Source organism: Alosa pseudoharengus, unplaced genomic scaffold (genome assembly GCF_046254945.1).
Source record: "Alosa pseudoharengus isolate Yale_2024_CS ecotype anadromous, Long Island Sound unplaced genomic scaffold, YU_APseudo_1.1 YU_APseudo_1.1_scf_11, whole genome shotgun sequence".
Taxonomy (NCBI): domain Eukaryota; kingdom Metazoa; phylum Chordata; class Actinopteri; order Clupeiformes; family Clupeidae; genus Alosa; species Alosa pseudoharengus.
Window position 1 is genome coordinate 13,741,709 of NW_027468576.1, and position 27,664 is coordinate 13,769,372.

General features: G+C 41.3%; 1 protein-coding gene across 6 annotated transcripts in view; it reads right to left on the minus strand.

Annotated features, from left to right (window-relative positions):
* Positions 1 to 27,664, minus strand: part of adgrl2a (adhesion G protein-coupled receptor L2a) — a 79,573-nt gene that overhangs the window by 25,906 nt on the left and 26,003 nt on the right. For all 6 annotated transcript variants that reach the window (XM_076278061.1, XM_076278059.1, XM_076278060.1 and 3 more), the window contains exons 3-7: positions 18,566 to 18,779; positions 15,881 to 15,990; positions 7,643 to 8,443; positions 782 to 1,087; positions 14 to 117 (exon numbers count right to left, since the gene is read on the minus strand). In XM_076278061.1, coding sequence (XP_076134176.1) covers positions 14 to 117; positions 782 to 1,087; positions 7,643 to 8,443; positions 15,881 to 15,990; positions 18,566 to 18,779 — 1,535 coding nt within the window. The remainder of the gene's footprint in view (positions 1 to 13; positions 118 to 781; positions 1,088 to 7,642; positions 8,444 to 15,880; positions 15,991 to 18,565; positions 18,780 to 27,664) is intronic.

Consider the following 27,664-nt stretch of genomic DNA (forward strand, 5'->3'; position numbering starts at 1 on the left):
AGGCCTAACAAACCTTCTGAGCGACTTGATTGACCCAGTGGGAGGTACAATTACTGAGATCTGGTCCTTTCGGGTTCCAGGCTCCCGTGGCAAGCACGCACAAGTAGGAGGCAGTGCCTAGAGTATCAACAGCAAGTGTGTTAACACCGGCAGCCACTCAGCCACAAGCAGTTCAAAACAAATCAATACAATATATGCTGATTTGCAGCACAGAGATCTTTAAATAGGCCATGAATGCACATATTTTAACAAAGACACCTGTTTCAATTTATGTGAAACAAACTTTCATTATCTTCAAGATCTACCGCAAATTATTCCATCATCATGTGAAATGATCTTTATAAAAACTAAACCGAAGAAAATACTCGTTAAATTAATTGTGATAACATAATTGTAGATGCTGCTGTGTAAAAACTACCCTTTCATCTAACGTACTGGCAAATATTTCTCAACGCAATAGCTCAACAAATCAATACTATGCATGCAGCATGTGATTTACAGTAAATGAGGGCAGTCTGTGCCGAGCTGAACTGTGTTAAGCTGTGTCGTGCAGTCAAGCATGCTCATGGTATAGTAGTTGCTAGGCTGGGGCTTGTGTGTGACTCTGTGTGTGTGTGTGTATGTGAGTGTGTGTTTTGTATATGTGTGAGTGTGTGTGTGTGTGTGTGTGTGTGTGTGTGTGTGTGTGCGTGTGTGTGTGTGTGTGTGTGTGTGTGTGTGTGTGGGTGTGTGTGTGTGCGTGTGTGTGTCTGGGGGCCGGTGAGAAAAACAGGCAGCTCACCGCGCGTCCCTTTGGGGCAGGGCCTCTCCACCAGCATGCCCCTCTGGGTCTGGGGCCACACGATGTCTCTCTTCTCCGCGCTCTCGCAGAAGCGGGCAGGCAGCGGGAACGAGTCCAGAGAGGGACGAGTGGTGCTCTCGGGGACCGCCGGCAGCGGGGGCGGCCTGAACACTTTGGTTCCAGGCTTTGGGGCAACGGTGGTGGTCATCACCGTGTTCACGACCGTCTTGGCCGCTAGGGTTGTCGTGGTCGTGGTGGTAGTCTTGACCGGTTCTGGTGAAAAGGTTCCTTCCAAAATCACCGGGCCTAACAAGCAGAAACAGAAAGTTGAGATCACAGTGAGTTGCTCACTGCCCATAACACATTCATGAACCAGAGCTTCAAGAACAGCCATCTAAACAACAAACTAATCAAACACTGTGACAACTTAGCTATGCTATGTGAGAAATGCATTATGGGAACGCGTGCATAGTCTACTCTAGTGCTTGCTCTCCCTCCTGTTCTCATCTCATTTCAGCGGTTCAGCCTGAGCTCCATACCAGGAAATAATTACAGCCAGTTCCTGCTGCCTGACGGAGCTGTGTGCCTGGGAGTCTGAAGCATGCCTGATTAAATTTTGACAGAGAGAGACACCTCTGGTTTGTGTTGTTGCGTTGTCGGAACATAATATAGACTTTGGCTGCTGTTGCTTTCTTTGGGCCCAGGACATTGTTAAAGCAGGTGAGAGGTAAGTAATGTGATGCCAAGGGCCAAAACAATACACATACGTCTCCGCACTTCTGTTTCTGTTCTGTATTATATATATATTTTCAACATTCAACGTGAGGGGAAAAAGGGAACACCATGTTTACTTGGAAAAAAACAAGGGTCTGCAGGCATTTTTCAATTAGAGCAGTGCTTATTTATCACTGGCTGTCATAGGTCAGACACGCAGGTCGCTCAGGAAAAGGCTGCACACATCAGGTGGAACTCGTAGCTAACATGGGAATAAGCCGTGTGTGGAAAAACACAAGCTTCTACGTCGCATCTGCTTTTGTTTCCCCACAATGCAAATGCAGAATACTGATAGACAGCATGCCGGCTGGCAATGCACCACCAATTTGCTTAACTGCCCGAGTCTGCCATCCATTGCACTGAATGTGCAAAACAAACTCATAAGACGTATTGATTTGTGTGGCATCTGAATGAATACGTCTCTATGATTTCAGCACTCCCCAAAACCCTGTGATGGAGGCTGCCACTAGAGGAAGAGAGTCTCCACCAATCAACAGCTACAGAAGCTTTGGAGCAGGAACTTGGCCTCAACTCCAAATTAATATCATGAGTGAGTTCTCTGCCAAGTGTGAGTGTTAGAGGGAGGTTTTGATGGTAATCTGGTGGTTGTTAACCAGCATTCACATGTCGGTGTCTCTTTAATCAAGATGCTGGATTGAAGCAAGGCTGAGCAGCAAATCTGTCAGACCAGCTGCAATAGGCATCAGCACACCAAACCAAACTATTGAGAACATCTCTTCCTCCAGAGTCAATCAGAATCGGAATCAGAGGTAGCTTTTTATGACCAACTATGTTCTCACAGACAAGGAATTTGGTTACGGCTGTGGTTGTCACTCTAACAGTAAAAATAAAAAAGGATATGTGTCAAGTTGAGAATTTACTAAACCCATGAGGCGCCACAATAGTCACTATAGTTTGCTTTGTTTGCTTTATTCGCAACTTATAGTTTTCAGTATGCAACCTACATACTGAAGCGTAAACACTAGCAAGTCTTTCTTACGGCTGCGGACATAATTTACACAGCACTTCATTTGGCCTTTTATTGAGCTACAGTCCGTACTGTAGTTAGATCTCTTTGATGTCTTGGATTGAAGGTTTAGATGCAGAATAACTATGAAGAAATTAAATTATGCAAGGCTATGTCTTTCTTGCTCATTCAGATGCTTTCTTTTCTTTTCACTAAGAGAAACTTTCTGTAATAATAATCAATACTGCATACAGACTAACATTTCTAATACTGCCTACATGCACACATGAATAACCTCTAGTGTAATGTTTTAGGGAAAAAAAGAAACTATGCAACTAAGCACTGCAGTATCTTGATCCGCTCATGCGAAGTTCTTTAGTTGTACAAAGCTATGCATAAAAGCCTTCTGTCTTCAGCTGAAACAACACGAGGGGACCGGCAACATGCAACACTGCAGCTGGCGAGAGACTCTCCACTGGATCACATGGCCTTTCACAGGGCCTATGAATTACTGCACAGCAGTCTGTAATGCATGGCCCTGCGCATAAAGACTGGCAACTGGAGAGCAAAGAATGTGTTGCTTCGACCAAATGTTCCTATTTATTTGGGTTCTCGCTCTTTCTCCTTCTCTTTCAATGTTGTTTTTATTTTAACTATGGATAGTACATAGTAAAGCCTATTGCTGACTAATTTAGTTACAATCCATTTGAGCACCAGCCACGTTTGAAAGATTTCCTGTATTTTTTTCCTTTGACACAGTATCAGCTAGTCACAATGCTGCTTGTATTGTGTAGTCCTTGGCTTCTGTCAGTGTGTTTTAAAAACGGATCAAATATTAGATGTAAATTTCTATGTGCAACAAAAAAACCTGGCTTGAAGCCCAGATAATAAATAAATATATGTTTTAATGTGGAATTGCAAAACCATCATTGAATGAATATGCATATGTAAACAAGGCACATTTCCTACAATCTATTTCCTAAGTGGTTTTGTGTTCCGGTAGTTACCCTTTTCCCAAACTCTGTGCATGGTTTCATATATGGACCCTTTCAACAAGGTAAACAAAAACAATGCTTGAACATTCTATTTGGGCCCCAAACTACTTCCTCTGCATTAAGATAACATATGGAATGTTAACAAGGAAGTCTTGTGGGGCCAACTATGATGCTGATAATGGAACTCTCTTGAAAGGGTCTGTATCAAAGATTCTAGAACAGAGCTCTGTTCTAGAATCTTTGGTCTGTATATATTCTGTCTGTCAGTCATGTGCTCAGCACTGACACTGAATATGAAAGCTCCACTATGAAAACTGCTATTTGAATTCACTTTAGATATCGTACGCCTACATGTTCATTTGTATCATATAGATCTGTCAAGGCTTAGCTATCATCCCTAGATAATGCCAAAGGGCTAGACTGGATCCATAGGCCTTTGTTTTCTTAAAGACACAAAGATAATAATCTAGTCTGAGATTACAGCTGGTGAGTCTGACTGACATGAGCCCCAGCAGTTCATAACATTAGATTTTAAGCAATGTAAGTAATTATCAATGTGTCTAACATACTGCAGATCAAGTATATTAGTAGCCTTACACTGGTGTGCATTATTAAGTCTACTGGTGTGTAATATTAAGGATAACCATAGCCCTGACTAAAGATCTTCCACCTTAGGTTATGAGACATCTATTTCTACATGAAGTAAAACGCAACAGCATTTTTGATGTCTTAAATCGTGCAAACAAACACAAACCTTGCTTACCTACTCAATTATTAAAAGGAGAGCTGGTAATACTTCTATGAAAAAGGAAGAAGAGGCCTGATTGTCTAATTTCTGTCAGCTGCATAAAGGCAATACCTTGAGTTTCTCATTATCTGGTGGGCAGCTACTAATATTTGTATGCTGTTTAAGACCACCACTGACACCAGCGACACTGAACACATTGCTGAAGGTTGCCTTATTTGTACTGGAAAACTGCATGGATGGTTTACAAAAATCAATGTGTAGGTCATTTGTAAAGAAAAGAAAAATAAATCAATAATCACTCTGCTATTTGGGTCTTTATGCTGCTGGCTTTTTCCAAATAAACAAATTGAGATAATAGTAAAGGAAATATCACTTTTGATCAGAGGTAATCCGAGTGTGGTCAACAAGCCCTAAATTGCAACACAACAGTGCAAATCCAAAGGGTAAATTCCTTTAATTTAAACTAGTCCTTAAGCCTACAATGGGATAAAATGCTGTACATCAAATATAAGCAATTACAGTTTCTGTCAGTTTCTCTTTTAATTAGAAGGGTCATTTGAGTTATGAAGTTATCATCAATATACCGCCCTTTAGAGTAGTTCCAACAAAAAGCATTTAAGACAAGCAACATTTAACACATGTCTAACACACTACACTTTCCTCCAAACTCTCCTCCGAATTTAAATTAGTGTTCCTATTACCACAACATGAAAACTATTGTACACTGAGCACAATAAATAAAACAACAGCCTATTAGCGCTAGATTCATGGACGATTACCCTCGAGACTGGGGAAAGGCGTCTCACAGCGTGCGCACTGCCCTGAGACAAAATGCAGAGTGCATCTTTGAATTAGCATGTAACTGCTATCATCAGTGCTGATTACTGATGTAATTAATTCTTTTACTGCTGATCTAGAGGAGTCCAGACGTTGCGGCTGTGGCTGTGCCGTGTGGAGACGCGGGAGGCCTCAAGGCGCTGCCTGGACCGCTGGCTGGCTGGTTGGCTTTACAAGTCCATCGCAAGAGCGGAGCCAGACGCAGACCTCAGCAAGAGGCACCGCCCCCCATAAGCACATTTCCGTCTCCGCTGCGGCCACTTAGGTGTAATCTACACGGACATGTTGTTTTGGAGACCGCCTGTTTCAGACGGAGCCACAGATGTTGGCCTGGCATAACACAAAGCCATTTTGCAGACGATCTTGATTCAGAAGGCCATATTTTACTAGACACTATCAATTCCTCCACTGACTAAAGATGTGAAACTATGTGCTCTGGCATGCGGTTCTGAATAACTGTGCTATTGTTCACAGTTAGTGGGGGCCAGTATCATGGCATCAGAGGCAATCAATCAAAGGTGTGTTATTGTTATGGCGTAACTGGAAACTAATTAACTTTAGATTGATGATGCATGTCTACAAGTTTGTATTTAATGCTTCATTTTCCCCCTCAGTCTTTTTCAATGTACAGTGTAAATACACACCTCTAAATTATGGACGTAATGTAATCAGAGACTACTGCCCAGGACCCTACTATTAGTTCAGCTATTTACAATTAGTTTGTTATTGCCTATTATGTAAGGATAAAAAATGGATGTCAGACTGGCAGCAAAGAGTTCCGTTTCGAGTACCATGTCTGAAGAGCCCTTAAAGCTCTGAACTTGTCTCGTTCTGTCTGTGGGTGTGAACTGACTGCCTCTGCCACTTCTTCTTGGAGAGTTCTCTCTGAGTGACAGTGCATTGAGAGCATGCTAGTTCTTCACCAGAGCTAATACAAGGAGATTAAAGGGGGCTCATAGTATAAAGTTGCACATTAGTTGAATGTGCATACATCAGGGTCTCCTCCTCTCCCTCAGCTCTGCCAATTTATCCTGAGTAACTAATCATTTCCGTAAGAAATACTTCAATAAGTAGATGACAGAAAATCACCTGGAAAGTTTCAGTTAAAGTTTTTTTATGTTCTTGGAGTCTGATTATTATCTTTTTTTATCCAAATCTAATAGTTTATTTATTTTGGCTCGCTTCTGGTTGGATTTCAAAGTGACCTGACAGTACAGTCAATCCAAGCCTTTCATCAAAACATGACACTACAAAATATCGGACGATTTAAATTCCAGAGCATCCTGCTGGGTTAATTGAGCCTCAAACTATGTCGTTCTGTCATTCCATCTGTGCTCAAACCACGCACATACAACATAAAACACATACCGTTAAACCATCTAACCTGGCTCATGAAAAATGTGCCTGCATGTTGTTTTTTTTGCTCCACTGCAATGTGCTCATGTTTTCTCCCATGTTTGAAACATACAAATTCTAAATCCCCCCCCAAAAAAAAGAAATAAAAAAAACTCATTGAACTCGTCCAACTTACTGATCTGGTTCCATCATGGCTTCATGTATGATGCGCCAGCTCTGCTTAACATTTACTACACTGATAAAAAAATAGAAAAATGTCTTTGCTACTGTAAGTCTTTGGCCAGTCTAATCTGCCGAAACTTGCTTGACCTTCACAGCTTTACTGAGGGTATTACATGGTCTGCAGATAAAGCCATGTGGAAGGATTAGAATGGTTAGTCTTTTTTTTTCCGACTGCTGGACTATTTGACACACTTATTCAGTCCATCTCCGCACCAGTGTGTGGCACTCCAAATAAAGATAGAACACTGTAATTGCTGTGACCTTTCAGATGGATGTTTGTCTCGACCCAGCTGTCTGTCTCTTCCCCCTGGCACCCACACCACACAGCAAGCGTGTGTGAATGTGTGTGTGTGTGTGTGTCTGTGTGAATGTGTGTGTGTGTGTGGGTGTGTGTGTGTGTGTGGGGGGGGGGGGGGTGAGTGTGAACTGTTTGTTTAAAGACTGATGGGGAATTGAGATTATACTCCATGGAGATGTGATCCGTGGTTGCCCAGAGGCTGTTTGCGTACCTGTCCAGACAGGCTTAATTTCACCGGCGAGGCTCTACGGGCTCACTCGCTCGCTCCGCTCCTCGTTCGCTATCGGGGAGGACTCGCCGCAGCTACCGCTACCACTAGTGCTACTGCCCCGTGGGCCTCACCACGGGAGATGTTGTTGGCCGTCAGCGGGAATCCCCCGACGCCAATCCCTTATGATATTGTAACCGAGTCGGCGAGATGATGTTTACTTCTGGGCCACAGTGCTTCACCCCCGTGATGTTTACGGCACTCCTGAGCTTCTGCGCTCGACTCACACATATTAGATTCTAAATTAAAAACCAGTCACTCATGACACTTGACACACAAGACGGCTGGCTATCTAAGGAATACCAACACAAGTAAGTAATGGACAACCAAATCCCAATACTGGAAATGCAATTTATGGTGATGGGATGCAAAAGAGGAAGATGTGAAACTACTTACCGTTTGCTGGATCCGGTGGTCCGAATACGAGATTATATCGCAATACGTAGAAATTATTCCACACATAGAGCTGGTTATCTCTGGGATTGTATTCCACAGCTGCTATGTACTGGTACTGATTGGGAAAGTGAATATCCACAAACTCCCCATGGTTGAGATTCGTGTTGTAAATATAGTCGATGACACTTTTGCTGACTTCACTCTCGTTGTCCTCATATGTGGACCTGACCACGTAGAGCACTCCGCATATCATGAACGCGTTGGATGCTGAGCGCTTGTCGTACGCCGTCTCCCATGTGGCATCAAATCGCAAAGTATAGGGGTTCAACTGGCTAATAACAATCATGCCATTGTTCTGCTCCGTAGCGTAGATGACCCAAAGCCCGCTCTCGTCCACGGCCAAGTCTATGTCTGTCTTGCCACCCCACTTGTACGGGGATGTGTCGTGGTAGTTGGCATTGTTAATGATGGCCTCTCCACTCTTGATTCTGGTCCGGAGGTCAAACTTTACAATGTTGCGTGTTCTCTCTTTGTTGAAAAACACAGCACCGTCATACACCACAAAGCCAGTACCGTCAACTCGGTGAGGGAGCTTGTACGTGACAGTTTGCCGAGAGTTTTGGAAGTCGTCGAGTGACGAGTACTCAATGAGTGTGTCTGTGCGGTAGGGAGTCCAGGGCATGAAATAGACCTTGTCACCTGCTTGGAGCGGGTCTTTGCACCAGGAACCGGCTTGCTGCTCCGCCTCAAAGAGAAAGGAAGGATCTCCGACAGCTTTCAGAGTCCCGGGACAAACAAAAACTAGCAATGGGGAGAGTAGAACAAGAAACAGATTTTAGGGAAGCAAAACAAACAAAACCAAACAAAAAATTAACATAAATTACGGCCCAAGTAGCAGCCGAGACTGGCCCAGATCTGGCCCTGATCTGGCAGAGATTTGGCCCTGATCTGGCAGATTTGGCCCAGATCTGACGTGGGGTCTAACAAACAGGTGCCACATCAGGACTAGATCAGTACCAGCCCCAGTGGCTATCTTGAGCCGTTCATTTGAAATTGAGGTCTAATGTCATCTTGATAAATAAGTTGTCCGAGAGCAGAGGGGACACACAACTCATCAAGTGGCCAAGATACTACATCTAGCCAACGATCACAAGCAAGAGCAGGAGTTTGGTTTTGTGCGTAGAAAGAAAGAATAAAAAAAGAGTAGGTAAGTTATTAAACATATATATGATTAAAAAATTGTGCTTGTCTGAAATGAAACAAACCCTGCTTCATGGACATATACTGTACAATAATGAAACCAAGAAAAGGGACGGCATATACAACAGGGAAACTTAAAGGAAAATAACTTGTCCTGTAAATAAAAGAAGCAAACTAAAAGACCAACAAGAAAACACAGACAGGGTCTCAAGGGCAGGTTTCAGCACATCTGTAAATATGTATTCTGCGACACTTGTCATTTACAGCACATAATGTACTAGACCTGAGAGGTACATTAATGCTAACAGTTACCATGCTCTACAATGCTCAAGTGATGTCTTTAGCACTTTGTGTTTTTTTTTTTTTTTTTATGTAGTGCTAGCCTATGTGTCCTAAAGTCCTCTGAGCATGTAGGTAATAAATGAGTACGAGACAGCAGGTGAGAGGGTGGGAAGAGAGCAGACAGAGGACAGCAGAGGAAGGGAAGTTCAAAGGTCAGGAAAAAAAAACCTGTTGCCATGGCTGCATATGGGGGGACAATGTAAATACTTGGCTGAATGCAACAAAAACAAGGCACCCAGGGGTGAACAAAAAAGAAAATCAAAAGACCCAAAGAAACCTAAGCCACTACTGCCACTAGGTAGGCATAGCATAAGCTTGCTGTGTGTCTGTGCATGCTGAGGATATGCTGTACATAGATTTACTTTAAGACCATAGGGTTATGAGACAGGCTTTTTCTTTTCATATTTCCTGCTTAGCTTGGACCAGCAGACTAGGGAAAGGAGGGTTTCAACCATATGGCACAAAACAAGGAGCTAGGATTTTGATTGTGTCAGTCATTTACCTTTTTGCTCCACTTCTATTTTACGCGTTGGTAGAGGGAATGAAAGGGTGCAAGGAAAAAAAGAGATTAACATGAATTAACTATCATTTCTGTGGTTAAATATGCAGTAGCACAAGCACATGAGACATGGACATAAAGAAGAATAGCTAGTTTAGTGTGGAGGAGAAAAAGGCAAATGCACATTAGGCAAAGGTGACACAGACACAACAGGAAAAAGGTGGAGGGAGAGAGAGAGCGAGAGCGAGAGAGAGAGAGAGAGAGAGAGAGAGGTCAGTTATCTTCACTCCATTCAGACGCCAATCTAAAACCAATGGATGCTTAACAGTGAAACGTCATAAAATAAAGGCAAGGCAAATTGTTAGTGTTTACATTACAAATATATGTAAGACAGACATGACAATCTAGACCCCAGAGAATATAAGGTAGCTCAACTAATGTTCACTACTGAACAGATACCAAACAAATTCACTATAATTTATCAAGCTAAGTCATTGTCATGAGTCAAGATCCAAAATTAAAAAGTATAGTTTGATCTTTTTTTTTTAATCAGGCTTTGAAAACATAACATATTGTATTTGTTAAAAATAAAACATACTGTATTGGTGATAGCACTAAACATGAACATAAATCTGAATGTGTTTGTGAATTAAACTCACTTATTCAAATGATTCAATCATCACAATGACTAGACTGCTATTATTTCACAGTTTAGTATTATAGATCTCATTTTCCCCCCTAATCAACAAAGCAATCATGCTTTTAATACAACCGCAGAGTCACACTGTGATGAAGTGTTTGAGAAAAAATATGTTCACTAACATATCATGCCTCTATGCAAACATCACACAACTGTGGATAAGAAATAAACCAAGCAACAGCCGTTCACTCTAGTAAGGATATCAAATTTACATAAAACAGAAATCTAAGCTTTGGCTCACATACAAAAGGACCAAACGCACACTAAACGTGATTGTGTGCAGATTATATATAGATAACGGAACATGAGACAGAGACACTGTTCTCAGTTAGCATACACCTACTATTTGTGCAAGACAATGCCTTTAATACTGTATACATCAAACAAGGAGCCATGTTAAATTCCTAGGAAATCGTAAAAAGGCCAGTGAAGCAGAATTCAAAGAGAATGAGATAAACACCAGCATGGCAATCCATAACTTGGAGACTCTCTTCCTGGCACAAATGCAGGCCTTTTCACATCGAGGTTTTAAACCATGAAACACATCATGTTTGAAACATTTCATCTCAGATCTCTATGGCTTGACACACTATTTGTGGTAGTGGTGTGAGATCTAGCTGCAGTATTCAGCAAGCATCACTGCAAGACATTTCACAGAGCCTCTCTGAGCCACTGAGCAAAACAGCTTTTAACAGAGAGCTGGCAAATGGGCCATTCTTTGGATTATGATTTACAATTACTGGAGAAAAAAAATAAAAAAACCTGGACACCCTGTAGATGGACACTTCACTTGAGAGCCAATTAAGTTTAGTGAAAAAGGCTATATGTGCTTGTGTACTCCATCATTTGTAGCCTACTTGCTAGCATATATGTTTCTAAACTGAACATTCACCCTACTCCATTTACTCAATTTTACCACTCAGTAACTGTCAAATGTGATGTTATGAAATTGCTGTTCTCTGCTTTGAATGAATGGAACGTTCACGTTCACGTCAATGCAATATGTGCAGTGATTACTAGTGTTGAAGAATCTCAGCGGGATGTTCTGAGCGATCATCACCATTCATCATGAATATTGGAATGCCTTTCATCCAATCAGAAATGAATCAATAGTTTGACCGGACCTAACTGTTGTATAAGCCTATACTAATAACTTTCACTGACTAACTAAACAACATAGTTGTTACAATATGGGCAATGTTTGCACTGAGGGTCCATTAATGCAATAATTAGTCGTGAAACTGCATTAAGAAAGCATAAGTAATGTTTAATACTGAAGCTCATGGTTTCATGTTCATCAATGAATTATGCTTTGCATTTAGAAACTCTCCATATCAATCATCATATTGCACAGAGGAGCCACGAACTTCAGTATTGCTGAACACTGAGTAATATTAATTACTGTAGTCAATGCTATATTAAGGTTAACAACTGCATTTAATTAATCTTAATTAAGTGCACCCTGATGTAAAATTCTTACCATGATATGTAAAATCTGTTTTGATTCAAGAGCTGACATATCCTTCAAAGAGATATCTTCTGCATGATAGAGCAGTGTGTGTGTGTGTGTGTGTGTGTGCTGGTGCATGTGTAGAATGTGATGTAGATAGCATTTAGCAGCAATTGTGGCTTCCAACAAGGTCTGACACAGTGAAAACAATTGACAGAGCAAATTATCCATCGCTGCCAGCAGGGAATAAAATGGGTTAGTGTCTCTGAAAAGGAAAAGGAGGCAAAACAGCAGCCCTGGACAGATATGAGGAGAGAAAGCTTGTTATCTGGAAAAAAGAGGGAGAAAAATCAACTGAAGTCATACATGGTGGAAAATGAGTCTGTCCTTCTGAAGCTGCTGGGGGAAAGAAAACACTAAAACATTTAAGAGAATGTAGGCAAGGACACCTGAGTGTAACCCCAGACTTGTAGCAGAGAGACAGGAACCTAAGGACCATATTCACAAAGTGGTGCTTTGGTGGGCATTGCCTCCCTTTATGTTTTTATGTGGTGTGTGTGTGTTTGTGTGCGTGTGTGTGTGTGTGTGTTGGGAGGGGTTCAAACCATAGGGTGTCTGTCATAGTGTTGATTTGACATATTGCCATTTGACAATGAATTTGTAAGAAATATTCTTTATTTATTACCAGCAATGACTGAGAAGACACCTTTTTAAAAAATGTATTTGCTACCTCTAAATGCTCAAGAAGCAGTTCCGAAGTGTGCTTTGCCATTTTGCTTCAGCTAATTATGTTTTGTGTGCAACTTATTGTGACCTGGTGTGTGGTGGGCTGGTGAACATCCACAGAAAACTGCCACAGTGGTGAAACGGGTCTGTCCAAGGCCTTAGCGCTGTTTACTGCTACTGACAGGTGACTGAGATGTCTCCGGCTCGGCCCAATTATTTCCACCCTGAAATGTCTTGGCCGCTATCCAGTGGTCAGGTACTGAATGGCTGAACCCGTGTTGACGCACAATGCTGTTAAATTTATTTTTGGAGGCGTGATGGGGGCGTATGAATACCTCTGCTTCTCTCAAAATAACGGCAGCAATATTTTCATAAAAGCTATTCCTAATTATCTGCTAATATGACAGATGGTAGTGTCATATCTTCTTTAAAGGGTCTTTTTAAAGCAAGAACAGGAGTCAAATACCCCCAACATCTTAGAAATTTGCATTGAAATGTTTTGATTAATCTTGAGTCTGAATCTCATTATTAGAGCTATACAAGTTTATTTAGTTTCAGTTTTAGTAAAAGCTATATCTAGTTTATAATACTGTCTATATGGCAGATAGACTATGTTGAAAGTTGAATATTAGAAAATTGACAGTGGATTAGAATTTTTTTTTTCAAACTCATACTGTAGCATCTTGCCAATTATTCGCAGGCACCAGGGACATCACTTAACACATATGGTTAGAGGGCTGACCCACACTCCCCTCACACACAACCCCGTGGATAAGTTGCTAATGATCAATTTAAGATGAATAACACACTTCACATGCCACTGGTTAAACAAACAGCTACTTAGACAGGTTGGTACACAGCGGATCTCACCAAGATGTGTATTAAGCATATGGACCTACTGACTTATCATCTTAAAGCAGGTGCTTACTTAAATATCCACTGCACATCAAACCATTAAACAACATTAAACTGAACACAACTATCCTGCATGATACTCTTTAGCACTGTTGCCTAACACTTTGTTATTAATTATACTTCACATTACCAGATTAAACAGATGGTATGCTTAAGGAATGTGTTCGCAGTCCAGCTGCTTGTGTATTGGACTAGTGACTTGTAGGGTAATCTTACTCTCAAGGCTTTATGATTCAAATAGCTTTACTTTTCAGCTTTGTTTGATGCTACAAAGGCTTCAGGTAACAGACAAGCAATGTTGTAAAACCACAAAGCCATGTGGATCATTACTCTGTTAAATACCTACCAAATCCCGTGTATTTTGGTCTAAGGCAAATTGAACTTTTCTTGGTGTGAGTAAATGTTATTGTAAACATTTAAAACAAAATTGGGGAGATTATTTCCCCCCTAGAAATTTCCCCAAGTGGAAGTTTACAACATAATTTGCTTGGAGGCTTCTGAAAATTAATTTAAAATCATCTTTCCTTTCCTTTACCGTCCTTAATTCTTTTTGAGAACTCTTGTGGAACACTCAAGTACCAAGGTACTAAACTTATTTATTTTACTTCCTTTATCAACAGGGTGAAGCAAAGGTTTCCTGTGTATTAACCACATAGTGTATAAACCACAGGACAGTGTTTTATGCAAGTAAAAAAAAAACATATTTATACCATATTAACCATATTAACTGCCCCTGTGTATTAACCTCAGTAGCTGAAGAAATTTTGCAAAATCAATGTATAAACCTTGGCTAATAGTTGGTACGTATCGAAAGCATTGCTAATTGAATGTTAAATAATGGTGCCACATGCTAACATCTAGTTCAGTAGTTCTGTAGGAGTACCAGAGTGTGACTGTCAAGCTATTTGTGCCATTTGGTGCCATTACATGGGGCAACATGGAACACTTTTTTATCTTATATTATATTTATATATTTATCTTATATACACTCTTCATTTGCATATGTCCTCTGTGCAAAATATCACTTGTCTCTCTGTGTAAAATATCACTTGTCACATGGCTTCATATTTCTGCGACAATTTAACAAACTGTTGGCTGCAGCGTCTGTTCACTGTTAGCGTACATGTGTGAGTTGAGGATTCAGGATTCATGTGACATTTTATTTCATGTGTTATTCTACTGATATCATACTGCAGTTAATGTCACCCAAGCACATATTTAATGGTCCCTTATTTTCTTCCACCACTGCACAGCAGTGTTTGTGTATTTCTATGTGCACACAGGAACGTTCACTCATGAATGTGAGCGAAATGCTTGAGCAGGAGTGAGCGGTTTTGTCTCAGGAAGCACCTTTTTCTGATGCTTTGTGAATATGGCCCTTGATCACCTGACTCTTACATTTGTATGTTCTCATGCTTTGTTTCCCCTCAAGCTGCTGCACATACATAACCTCATATGTTACTCCTATGTATTCCACTGCGCATGTGTTAAATTGGCTTACATAAAACATGTGATACTTTCGGTGTCAAAAGCGGTACGTGTTAAAGAAAAAAAATCTGTCAGAACCGTGGCTGGTTAAGTCACATTGGAATTTCTCCACCTTATACTAGTGATTAATCATAGCACCACAATAAAAGGAGTGAATATGAATGTAAAATTGAAAAAAAAAAATAGATAAATAAATAAATAAAGAAACTCAAACCTGTTGTTAATGTTGACATACCTTATATCTAATGGGGCAAAAAAATATAACCTCTTCTATGCTTAATATACATCCTTGACAAAAATGTATCAGGCTATACATTAAATAAAGTTTGGAGGGAATGTAACAGCTGTCCATTGTCTCATTAGCCAAATTTAAGGCTATGGACATTTTTGGTGAAACATGTTTTACATATTTCAAAGCACTTTCTATCTGATGTAAGAAACAGTTAGGAGAAAATATTCTACAGCAATTTGCCTCTATTGTGCAATAAAACATTAGCTAGGGCTACTAAACAAGATGCCTATTACACATCATTGAATGGAAGACTCTCTAATGATTATTTTGCCTAAACATAAATATTGAGTTAAGATTTTTTTACTGTAACTCAATCAATATGTGGGGCCTCTAAATGAACAATGTTTAGAATTACAGCTAAACTTTAACTTTCAACATACTGTACGTATACATAGTCTAGAAAATGTGGTAGTAAAACTGTGCTATCATCTTTAACAGTCCTGACTAGAATTGGCTTCTTCGCAGCATTTGTATATGAAAAATGAATGCATTTAGCTAGACCTTTTATGGTTCCTATATGTGCTAGAGCAAACGTATCCACTTAACCTGGATTATAGCATGTAACACACTAACATAATAAAACTACATGTGCATCCATAAAGATGCGGGAGAATGCTCATACTTACTATAAGGAACACATTCGTACTGGACCTCAAGGTATTTGTAGGTCCCTGGACAAGGGTCAGGGAAGCTGTCCGCTCCTGTGAGGACGATGCACTGGGTTTTGTTGTTGCACCTAAACCAGGAAGAGGAGGACACGAGTTGTTTAGCCTACATGGAGAGATATAATGGGACTCGTTATCTATTTTGGGTAGATTTCAGTAAGAGTATATGATGTATTTTTAAGCCAAGTAGGCCCATGAGAAGCACCTAATCCTCCTGCCGGAGGTGGTCTGCTTCCAAATCAAAGCCTGTTTCATTCTGACGTTAACACTCTAAGGAGACAGACGTGGAGAAGTGTTTTTCCTGATAATATGCTGCCGATAGCCAGCTCCTTAAGAAAATAAACACATAAAAGTTCATAAGGCACTTTTTTTGTCTACTTTTACGGACCCCACCTGCCATCAACCCACCGTTTTATGACCAAATTGAAGGCAGTAGATAGTAGAAGCGTGATTTCTTTCTAGGCCATTTTAGTGAAATGAAAAAAGATAATGTCATCAGATGAAGGTATTTTGAGTCCAAATGGGCTTTAAGGAGTCCGCAACCCCATCACATGTGATACCATCTCATCTCTCAACACCTTTGACAAACAGGCACTCTGAGATGGCTCAACCTAGTCCCAGTCAGAATAAGCAAATGAAAAAATATGCTTCACACAGTGTAACCACAAGCACAACCACAAAGACTTTATTATTGCACCACCCCTATATATCTCAATTTAATTGTGAGGTATCAAGACATGGTGCCATCCAAATGATATAGAAATGAACAATTGGCAGCCTGTACATATAACAACACAAAGGCATTTGACAGGGTCAGCAATCATGCCTGTGTGCATTTGTGTGTTTTCTTTTGAATAATATATCTTTACAAAAGCCAGGGGCTTTATTAAAATCTTAAAGGACAGGGGAGTCACGTTGGGAAATGGGGGTCACATGCAGTAGCACACGGACTGGGGGAAATTCACTTTGAGAGAGTTTCTACTTTGAATTTTAATCCAATTTGGGCCGATTGGCCTACGAATGACCCCGTCTGACTCAATTTCCGTGCTGATGGGAATCAAGGCATCATCAAAGTCCAAATCAAATAATCTTGGGTGTCCCGTTGATCAAACGTGCCACTACAACACCAATTGGTACAATATACAGCAATCAGAATGCATAATTGTTGAATGGGTTTGCACGCTGGCACATGTTCCCATGTATCCCACTGCCACACGACAGAGAATCATTGCAAACTAGTTGCTTGGTGCAGGCGGTAAAAGAAACTGACAACTTGGATTGTGCAGTCACTGTCAACAGCCAGACAGACTAATTAACTTTGCCCGAACATCCCTTGATCGCTTATTGCTCTCATGTGCTCCGTCCAGACAAATCTGGACACGCAACAGGCAGAGCTCTAAGAACAGGGGTCTGCTTTTTTCTCTGCTTTGACATCCGAAGCCTTTCATATTGAAGAAACACATCCAAAACATATCATAAGCATTGGAAATCTATGACTGAATATGTGTGTGTGTGTGTGTGATGAAAATCCTACACAATTACAGAAATCTTATTTTTTTGCTGTGTGTGTGTGTGTGTGTGTGTGTGTGTGTGTGTGTGTGTGTATGTGAAAGAGAGAGAGCAAGAGAGAGAGAGAGAGAGAGAGAGAGAGAGAGAGAGATACTCTTCCTGTATTGTGGCAAATAATACCATGTACCATGTACTGCCGTTAATCAGGTTTATTTTGTTCCATTACTCCTTAATCTGACACACTGTAAATACCCTCCAGTATCATTTGTAGAACAGGTTCAGGCCGATGGCATGAAGTGCTGAATCACTTCAGTGAACCATGCAGGCCTGCCACTGATAATGGTGGGATCGGAGAGGATTATTGTTAAATCAGATATTAGGAGCATCCATTTAAGGTTTGCTTAAGAAGCATGGTGATAAAAGACAAAAGTCGTTTTGTTTATAATTTTATCAACATTAATCATTTAAAGACAGGACACTCTTATTTGCATTTACATTCTATACAAAGCAACTTAATATGTAAATTATATTACAGAGCCCTTATCCCCAGTGCAACTAGGGATTAAATGCCTTGCTCAAGGGCACAACAGTGGAAGCCAGGAATTGAACCCACAACTTTTCAGGCTACTGCATGATAGCCCAGCTCCTTAACCACTACGCTACCAACACACACACACACACACACACACACACACACACACACACACACACACACACACACACACACACACACACACACACACACACACACACACACACACACACACACACACACACACACACACACACACACACACACACACACACACCTTGTTGTTGACCTGGCAAGTCTTTTGTAATTGAATCATTGTTGATTTTAGATAATAAATGTGCAACAATACCTGACCCAGGACCTTTTGGTACATATCAAAAGTAATCATAGACCACAGCTTTTTCATACCGAGACTCAAGTTGCATAAAAAATAAATAAATAACACCTAACATCCACACTTCACTCATATTTCCATGGTGTTTAGCAGACACTTTCAGTGAAAGCAAGTGTGAGTTCAACGAAGGTTTAGATTTCCCTTGTATGTCTTTTTTTTTTTTGGAATCAACAAAGAATGTTTCAGCTGCAGAAACACAGGATTAGATTACCTTTGTGACATGATTTTGAAGGCATCTGGGAGGTAGCAGTTAATGTTCTCCATCTGAAAAGGGTCAGCATCACAGATCTTGTCGTCTGTTCGGCCGTAGTTTGCCGTTTCGATCATGATGACATCACTTCCTGGACAGCGGAGATCGATTGGGTAACCCTCACAGGACAACTCTCTTCTTACTAATCCGAATGGCAGTGCGGCTCGGCTGAAACCTGCAACAGACAAGAGAAGAGAAGAGAAGAGAAGAGAAGAGAAGAGAAGAGAAACGAAGAGAAGAGAAGAGAAGAGAAGAGAAGAGAAGAGAAGAGAAGAGAAGAGAAGAGAAGAGAAGAGAAGAGAAGAGAAGAGAAGAGAAGAGATATTTACTTCAGCACGAGGGGAACAAGACATCAAGAACAAAACAACAGTCCTCTCTGCTTGGGCAGAGAGAATGATGTGTGTGTAGATGTGGGTTAGTGTCTGTGTGTGTGTGTGTGTTGGGGGGGGGGGGGGGTAGTAGGAAGGATTTGGGGTAAGGGATTTTACATTGTTTTATTTAGAACAGCCAATCTAAGGTTTCTTCATTTGAACATATTCAATTATCTCTGAACTGGGTCTATCTTTTCTTTGCTTTTTCGTCATTGCAAGTGGCCTCTTGAGTAAATTAAAAATCAATTTACAACAACACAATAAATCAAGTCTGCTTCAGTACAACTGTTTTCAACCATTTCATTCTTATTGTTCTACATAGACATGAAAACAATAAGCCTAATGATAACAAAATCCTCTTCCATCAGAGAATGACCTTGCTGGTTTTTTTTTGGTGAGTATGATTCTAATACTGAATGATTTTTGGTAGTAAACATTTTACAGGATGTTTTTGTTTTCTATCTGTAAACAAACAAGACAAATAAGCATCTGAAAGTCTGCAATTTAATCCACTTCAATCTTGACTGCTGAAGAAGAGACAAAAGCTGCACAGAGGGGAGAAGGGGGGTGGGGGGGTAAAAATCAATAATGTGCCTTTGTGCCTCACAAACGTGAAGACTGTCAAATAGTGGTGGTTAAAGGCAAAGAGACCAATTTCAGGTCATTTTGCTCTCCATCAGCAGACAGCTATGCACATGCCTCTGTCCAACACTGGTCAAAACGATCAAACCCTAAAAGCAAACCAAGCCCCCTGTGCATTCCACGTGGCATCATTTGATTGCCAGGAAGCTATTTGCTTTGTTTAGTCAAAAGAGAGCAAGCTGTGAAAGTCATTTGGGATAATTTGGGGCATGCATTCCTAAAATCATATAAACATTAACACCACCATTTTGTATGATCACAGGATGAACTCCTTTCAAACCGCATCCAGAACAATAGGACTGAAGATGACTTTTCCGTCCTAATGACCTAAATTAGTTTGGATTTTCGTTTGACTCGATAAGAGGTCATATGAGCCCTCTATGGATCAATGAGGTTTTGCAGGGACGTCCAGTTGACTGGGCTGCATTCGTTTTCCTGCACTGCACTGGCCCACATTCCCGGCCGCATACGCGTGGCCCTGGCGTTTAACTCACTCCTATAGTTTCACTTCCAGCAAGCAGGCCAAGTCATGCCATGAAATCATTCATTTATGGTTTACAAATTAGCTCCTCCACGCAGTGATTCAGAAGGAGTTTCTGGCACATTTAAATCCTGCCCCTCTGCTCCAAAAAAGGAAACCAGAGGATGTTTGTGGGAACAAGAGAAGCCTCTCAATACGCCACGCTGAGTGAGTAGTTAGGAATGTTTCCCCCTTTTTTCCTGGGGAACAGCCTTTAAATGCACAACCAACCCCTCCTCCTCTTTTAGTAACAAACTAGCAATAAGACACTATTGCTTCCTAGTTAATAGTTTGGCAGTCCACTCCGTGTATTACGGGAGACAAGGCTGGTCAGAAAGCAACTTTCAAAAGGCTGTGAATTGATTGGGCCCGCGGCTGAACTACTTTCTCACCCCCATGTAGACTCGGCTCGGAGGACACGCGGGTGACTGACGAGAATATCTATGAAGGGAGGGCAATGCGCGGACAGGCCCACGAAACGCAAAAACAAGAGCCAACTCACAATGAGTCTGCACTCGTCACGATTACAGTGGACCCTAATCTATGTTTACATTTAAATATATGGTCAAAATGGCCTGCAGTGCTGTGGTATTCTCAGATGTACTGGATACACTCCAAGTGTATCCATATGTAGTTTCACTGCCTTCCTGCTATTTACCCGACTTATAGCAGTTACTGGTGACTATTACGGAACGATATTAAGAGCTTTTCCACTCTAACCAACTACAGCATTGTGAGGTGACTTAATGGTTATCAATATCTGTTAATAAATACATTTCAGTACATCCTCAAGAAAATATACAACAACTCTTAAGTAGGTAGTTGAGATGAGTCATGCCTCAACTTGGATAAATATACCCGTAATGATGAATGGTTCATTCATTTTGAAGAGAGTATTTTCATGAAAATCGAAGCATCGCAAATTAAAAAAGGCAGACACATAAAATCAACTTCATCAATTTGCGCCAGGTGTGAGATCAAAGGAGGTTGTGTTTTTATTGGCTGGTTTCGTTTATACAGTACATAAAGTCGAGGTGAAAAACGTGTGAATGTCTTCCCGCGCCTGGTTCTTTTGTGCAGCTGTTTGAGCTAAAGAGGCTGCAAGCTCCCGCACTATTCCTCTGACATTTCCAACAAGATGATTTCATTAGCAGGCAGAAGAGGACGCATAAAAAGTCAATCTGAAATATATTAAGACCTCAATAACATCAACCAAAAAACGTGTTCCTCACTAAAGTATGCAAAGCTGCCATGATGAGTCGTATTCCTCTATTTTAATAAAGCCTGCGCCTGCTTACGTTGAGAATCCCTCCAACACCCATAATTGACATGGCACAGAAGTCTGTCCAGTTCATTAAATGAATGTATGAGTACCTTACACCTATCGATGAATACTTCAAATCCATGAACACGCCATGTAGAAATTGCAGTGCAGCACTGAAAAGGCTGAAATTCTAAAAACATCTGTTTTTACTGAGTTACATTTGTGGCTTTTGCAAATGACATTATGTTCTTTGTTGGGACAGAAAATTCAGCTCAGCATCAAATTCTACTGAAAAACCACAGTCTTATAAAAAGAACTTGAACAATATAAAACCTAAGACATAGTTTAGAAAGACTTTGCAATTTAAAAAATAAATCTGAATACCCTCCAGAACTTTGATCAGTGTTGTTGCTTTTAGTTTCAGAGAGGAACAATAATCATCATAAAAACTGTAATCTGCTCCATTTAAAGTGACCTAACTCTTAAATCGCATTGTGATTAAATGGAATGCTCTGTCCCATTTCCATGGCAACATGTCCACTGCTGCCAAGATCAATGAGATCCCTTTTCCAGCTTTGTCGGCACCTCTGCTCCCCATCATGCATTCCAGTCACTCTCACACACACAGACACACACAGACACACACACATACACACACATACAAACACGAATGCAAACACACATACACACATGCATGCACACGCACAAACACAAGCACACACATACACACACAAACACAAATGCAAACACAAACACACACAAGCACACACATACACACACAAACACAAATGCAAACACAAACACACACAAGCACACACACACACACACACACACACACACACACACTGTGGACTGAAATCAGCTGGTCAGAGCAGTGCTCTGCTGGCCTGCTCTCCATGCCTCTCCTGTCTCCATAACTACAGACGTCTGCACAGTCTCAGTGCAAAATACACTTGCACACATTATCATCTGCTCAAAGGCAGTTCTATTGTTCATTGAAACACAGAAAGGCAGTAGCCTACTAGCTAGTGTGTGTGTGTGTGTGTATGAGTATGTGTGTGTTTTATCGTTTTGTGTGTGTGTGTGTGTGTGTGTGTGTGCATGAGTATGTGTGCATGAGTATGTGTGTGTTTTATTGTTTGTGTGTGTGTGTTTTATTGTGTGCCTGTGTGTGTTGTGTGTGTGCATATATAAATGTGTGTTCCCATGCATGGATAGACAGACCCACAGGCTCGCATGCTGACTGACATATATCACCTCTGGTATGACATTGCACTCATGTGAGCCGAGGCGAGGTGACGAAGACATGCTAATGCAATGACATATTGCAGTCTCTTTGGTCATATTATATTTTAATCTCCTCTACAAAGCAAATCAGCTGGAAAGTGACCATCTGCCAGGATATGAACATCACCGAGAAGTGGGTAATTAACAGAGGATCTCCCTTTTCTCTCTCTCACAGACACACACACACACACACACACACATGGTGATATGGATTGCAATCATTATCCCTGCGTAATCACCCTTAGTCAAAACATATCCCCCAAAGTTTTGTCCTAAATTTGTGATTTGGCATACAATTTAATCTGGTAGATTTGCTGCCAAATGCGCTCAGGAATGGTAGATTGTGGTTCATAATTCAGCCCCTGTGAGCCTGTTGGAGTATTTCCACTCTGCTCAGAACCCTCATAGCCAAACTATTACAGTAGCTAGGAATTCCATTACTTCACACTTCCACACAAACATGGTCCTGAAGTCTCTCCCTTCCTGACACAACACTCTGAGATCAGCAGAGAGAGAGAGAGAGAGAGAGAGATAGAGAGAGAGAGAGAGAGAGAGAGAGAAAAGAGAAAAAAGAATCGGGCCGCAGACAACGATGATGCCTGTCTTTGGCAGTTAATGCAACTTTGAGTCCGATCTGCCCTGACATCCGCTCCCATCTCCGCTGAATGAGCCTGCAACACTCCGCAGGCCGGCATTATTTCATTCTTTCCGTGGACGAGGTCGCTTGCTGAGGGGATTTAGGAGGGGGGGGGAAGTCTGGCATATAGAATGAGTGGGGAACCACGGGCGCCACAGCTTGAGTCAGACAGGTTTTTCCTTCCCGATCCTCATCACGGGGCACAGGGGTCTGCAGAAGTCAGAGGAAATCTCATGTCAAGGCTTTCTGCTCCCGCTACAGTGGCCTCGACGCCATAATCCAGCAATATCCTTCACAAGAGCTCGTTGTCTCAAGAAGTCAGGTGTCACCCAAACGCCACGAGAGTAGGTGTGGGGGAACTCGAACCATGTGCCGAAGCATTCTCCTCACACGGAGAAATGTGAAGTAGGTGGGATTTGTCATGGGAAGTAAGTAATGTTTGCTGGAACTAAGTAATGTTTGCTGTTTATTTACTAATTGTTATAAATGTTATATATATATATTATATATAAGTAAAACAAAGGTGCTTGACTGTGTTATTTACTTGATTAGTTAGTTAGTTAGTTACCGGTAGTTACACTTGATCCTTATCTTGAGAGGATTAAAAAGCTAGAGCGAGATGTCATTCAGGGTAAAATATAGAATCGAGTCTTAGTCTTTAGCATCTCTGAAGTCTGTGAGGAGAGGTATAAGGAAGGAGTAGAACTTCAACATCTAACACCATTTTTTATTAAAGTGAGACTCTGACAATATCTCTGGATAAAAAAGGGGCAATAAACAAACAAACACACACACACACACACACACACACACACACACACACACACACACACACACACAAAACAAAACAGTGAATCCTAACATGCTTGTGAAAGAGAGGCCTCTGAATGCTTCCCTTCATGGCGTATTATTCCAACACACACACACACACACACGCACACACACACACACACACGCACACACACACACACATACACACTCCTTTGCTCGCTCTGAGACTGCTCGGCACCAGGCGCCCCCACCTCATTTGTATTCCCCACCAGTGTTCGCCTCGCTTCATTTACATCTTTTTCTTCCATGGCAACAGCAGGTGGGCTATCGGGAGCATCTTTGATATAAGTACGGACCTCTAAAAAAAAATACCTTGTCATTTAACACAGGGCAGACATCATAAAAAAACAGCCCCCCCCCCCCGCTGCTTCATGTTCGCTCGCCGAGGTGGGCTGTTTGAAGCAGATATTTTCGACTTGTTCGGCGGCGGTTTAGATTACATCTGCATGCCACGCCACCCACTCACCCACGGACTGGCTGAGGGAATGCGTCAATACGCAAAGACAAATAAGTGCTTTCACTGTACCGAACTGGCCTCCTCTGCCTGCTATATTAAGTACATGCTCGCTCTGGGAATATAATACATAACAATCAAATCAGTCATATGAAATATTGTACCAAACGCTTTGAAGCATTTTATAGAACACACACACACACACCCCACACACACACACACAATGCACACACACAATGCACACACACACACACACACACAAACACACAAACACAATGCTGACACTATCTGCTCAGATATGTACATAAATGCTGTCTGAATGTGCACAGTTGTGTGTGAACAAATTAACCTTTAAGCTTAATTAAGCACAACGGGACTCGTCGGCTTCAAGAATACCTCTTTTGAAAGGCATTATTGACAAAGCATTGTCCACATATGCCAGCAGACCAATTTCACACAAGAACGTAGTGAGCGAGTCCAACGTTTAAAAAGGCCCAAGGGGCTTCTGGGTAGGCTGCAGGGTAACAGCACTCATGTAGTCAATGTGTCCTCAAATCCTGTGCTTTTTCAGTGTCCTAACCATTGGCAAAGGCATGACTTAAATATACCAGGGGAGCCCCATGAGGCTAGGAGGAGTTATTATGGAATCCGGTTTTTAACGATCCTGTTCTTCAATTCTGGCAACAGCTCAGAAATATGCAAACAGAGAAAACATGTAAAGTCATTTTGTGTTTTATTGTCCCAGAATCCCCTTTGCCAGTAAATCAGTAGTTGGCACCACATTCATAATTTACCCGAGAATCATTCACAAGTTTTAGTGATGGCAAAACAGCTCCCACTTATTTAAAAGTCATACTTCTGCAGTCTGCAGGTTGGCATTCTGGATATTTATCACACTGTATTAGCTGATGTGAGAGAAATCTTCCTAATGCTTGGCAAAAAAAGCCCTCATCTTAGTCACAGAAATGAGTGTGAATATAGATGGCTTCAACTACATAACATCATTACAAGTGGCACTTTAATAACGTTATTGCATGTATTTAGATGTGCTCTTATATGTCATGCATACCCATATTTTGGTAGACTGATGACAATGAGACAGAGAAAACATGGGGTAATTGCTGTTGGCAGTTGTCATAAATGCTACAACACAGGGGATATTGCTGCAGTGAATCTCCAATAACTGCATTACACACTGCCTAGCTTCTATGCAACAAGAGGAGGATTACGGATATTTGGCTCAAGCAAAGCCTTTCATTCTTGCTGTCTATACTCGGGCATTCTATTAACTGGTGATTTAAAGTATTTTGTTGTACGCACATTTTGTGTGCTATTTCATGCTGCCGTTGTTGTCGTTTTCCTGAAATTAGGCACAGGGTACAACAACCCTCACCAGCGCCCCCAACCCCCGCCCCCCACCACCACCAACCCCATCCCGCGTGCTTTCAAAATATTGAAGGCTCAAGGTCACTTGTCACAAGGTCATCCACTCACAGGATGTGACACTATTGTCATGGAGTGGAATACTCAATTCTGATTGGTCACTTGTTGGTCATTCAACAGTCGCCCTTTGTACGGGGGAAAGCTGTGATGTCCACACAGACAGACTGACCACAGGCACACACTAATTGTGCTTGTGACACAGCTATGCATTTCTAAAGGACTAATGGTATAATTGGAAGTCCATACTGGGAGTAAAATCATTTCAGATGATTACAATATTCTGTGTTAAAAAATATTGATGTCTATGTTCAAAAAGCATGTGAGGCGCGCACTGGTGTATATAGGATGGTGGGTTGTCATTATAGATGATGTGGTAGATATAGTATACAACTTGGTATACACCACGCTAAGCACTATTGTAGCTGGCTATGCCTATCCATACAATGACACAAAAAAGAAATTTCATGCATGGCAGCAAACCCTTCAGTCAGAGTTTGACCACATCTGAGAGCTGTATAAGATTCAAACATATGGACTTGAAAAAAAAAACAAATATAAGGTAGAAAGAATCATGAAAGGCTGTGATTACTTTCACCAGAAACCGACATAACTAGTAACTCGCAGGCAGAAAGTAATGTCACTGGTCACTCACAAGGCCACTGCTCTGTGCATTTGTCCGCGTGAGAGACATGAGGTAAAAGCCCCATCAGGTGTGAGAGTGTCCACTGTAGGCACCAGCGTTTGGAATTAATCCGAAACAAAAACAGGATTGTCTAGACTAGACCGTGAGAAGTCCACAGAAGTAATACAGATAAACTGAAAACTAATCCATCTACAAGCGAAGTGAAAAGCAGTGAACCTGGTGTGGTGTGGTGCCTCGTCTCGACTCAACTCTCTGATTTCACACGTGATTGATGAAGAAGACAGCAACCTGAATCAATTTTCAAATCAAAGAGAGAACTGTCCAGCGAGTGACTGACACTTGCGGGCCGAGCTACTGTACACTGGGACCAGGCCGTATTGATTTTCTTGCAAGACATTTCTGCGTGGGGGAAAATAACAAACGTGGTCCTGCTCTCATCACTGGCCTCCCGCAGGTCTTGTTTTCCACTGGCTCAAAGGCAGCACAAGTGTTTCTCTCTCTCTCTTTTTTTTACATTCGTTTACCAAACACCACCATGCAAATCAGACATTTCAGCTTCAGCTCCAAGCTGTTGTTACAGCTCAATGATACCTCTCAGGATTATCTATTGTATTCTTGCTGCAAAACAATTATGTAATGATGATGTACTTAATTGGATACAAACACCCCTACACACACACACACACACACACACACACACACACACACACACACACACACACACACACACACACACACACACACACACACACACACACACACACTTTCATGGTGTCTTAAAAACAAAACTGATCATTTATGATGGATTTAACACAATTTCATGAGAGAATTTAGAGTAATTCATAGCTAAATAATTTGGGAAAATTCATCCATTAGTAACAATAAGTGAAAAAGGAAGTGCTTGATTGAACAAGTCTTCCAGTCTATGTAGCTCCCTTCACATGGGACTCATGACCATGTAATGGGGC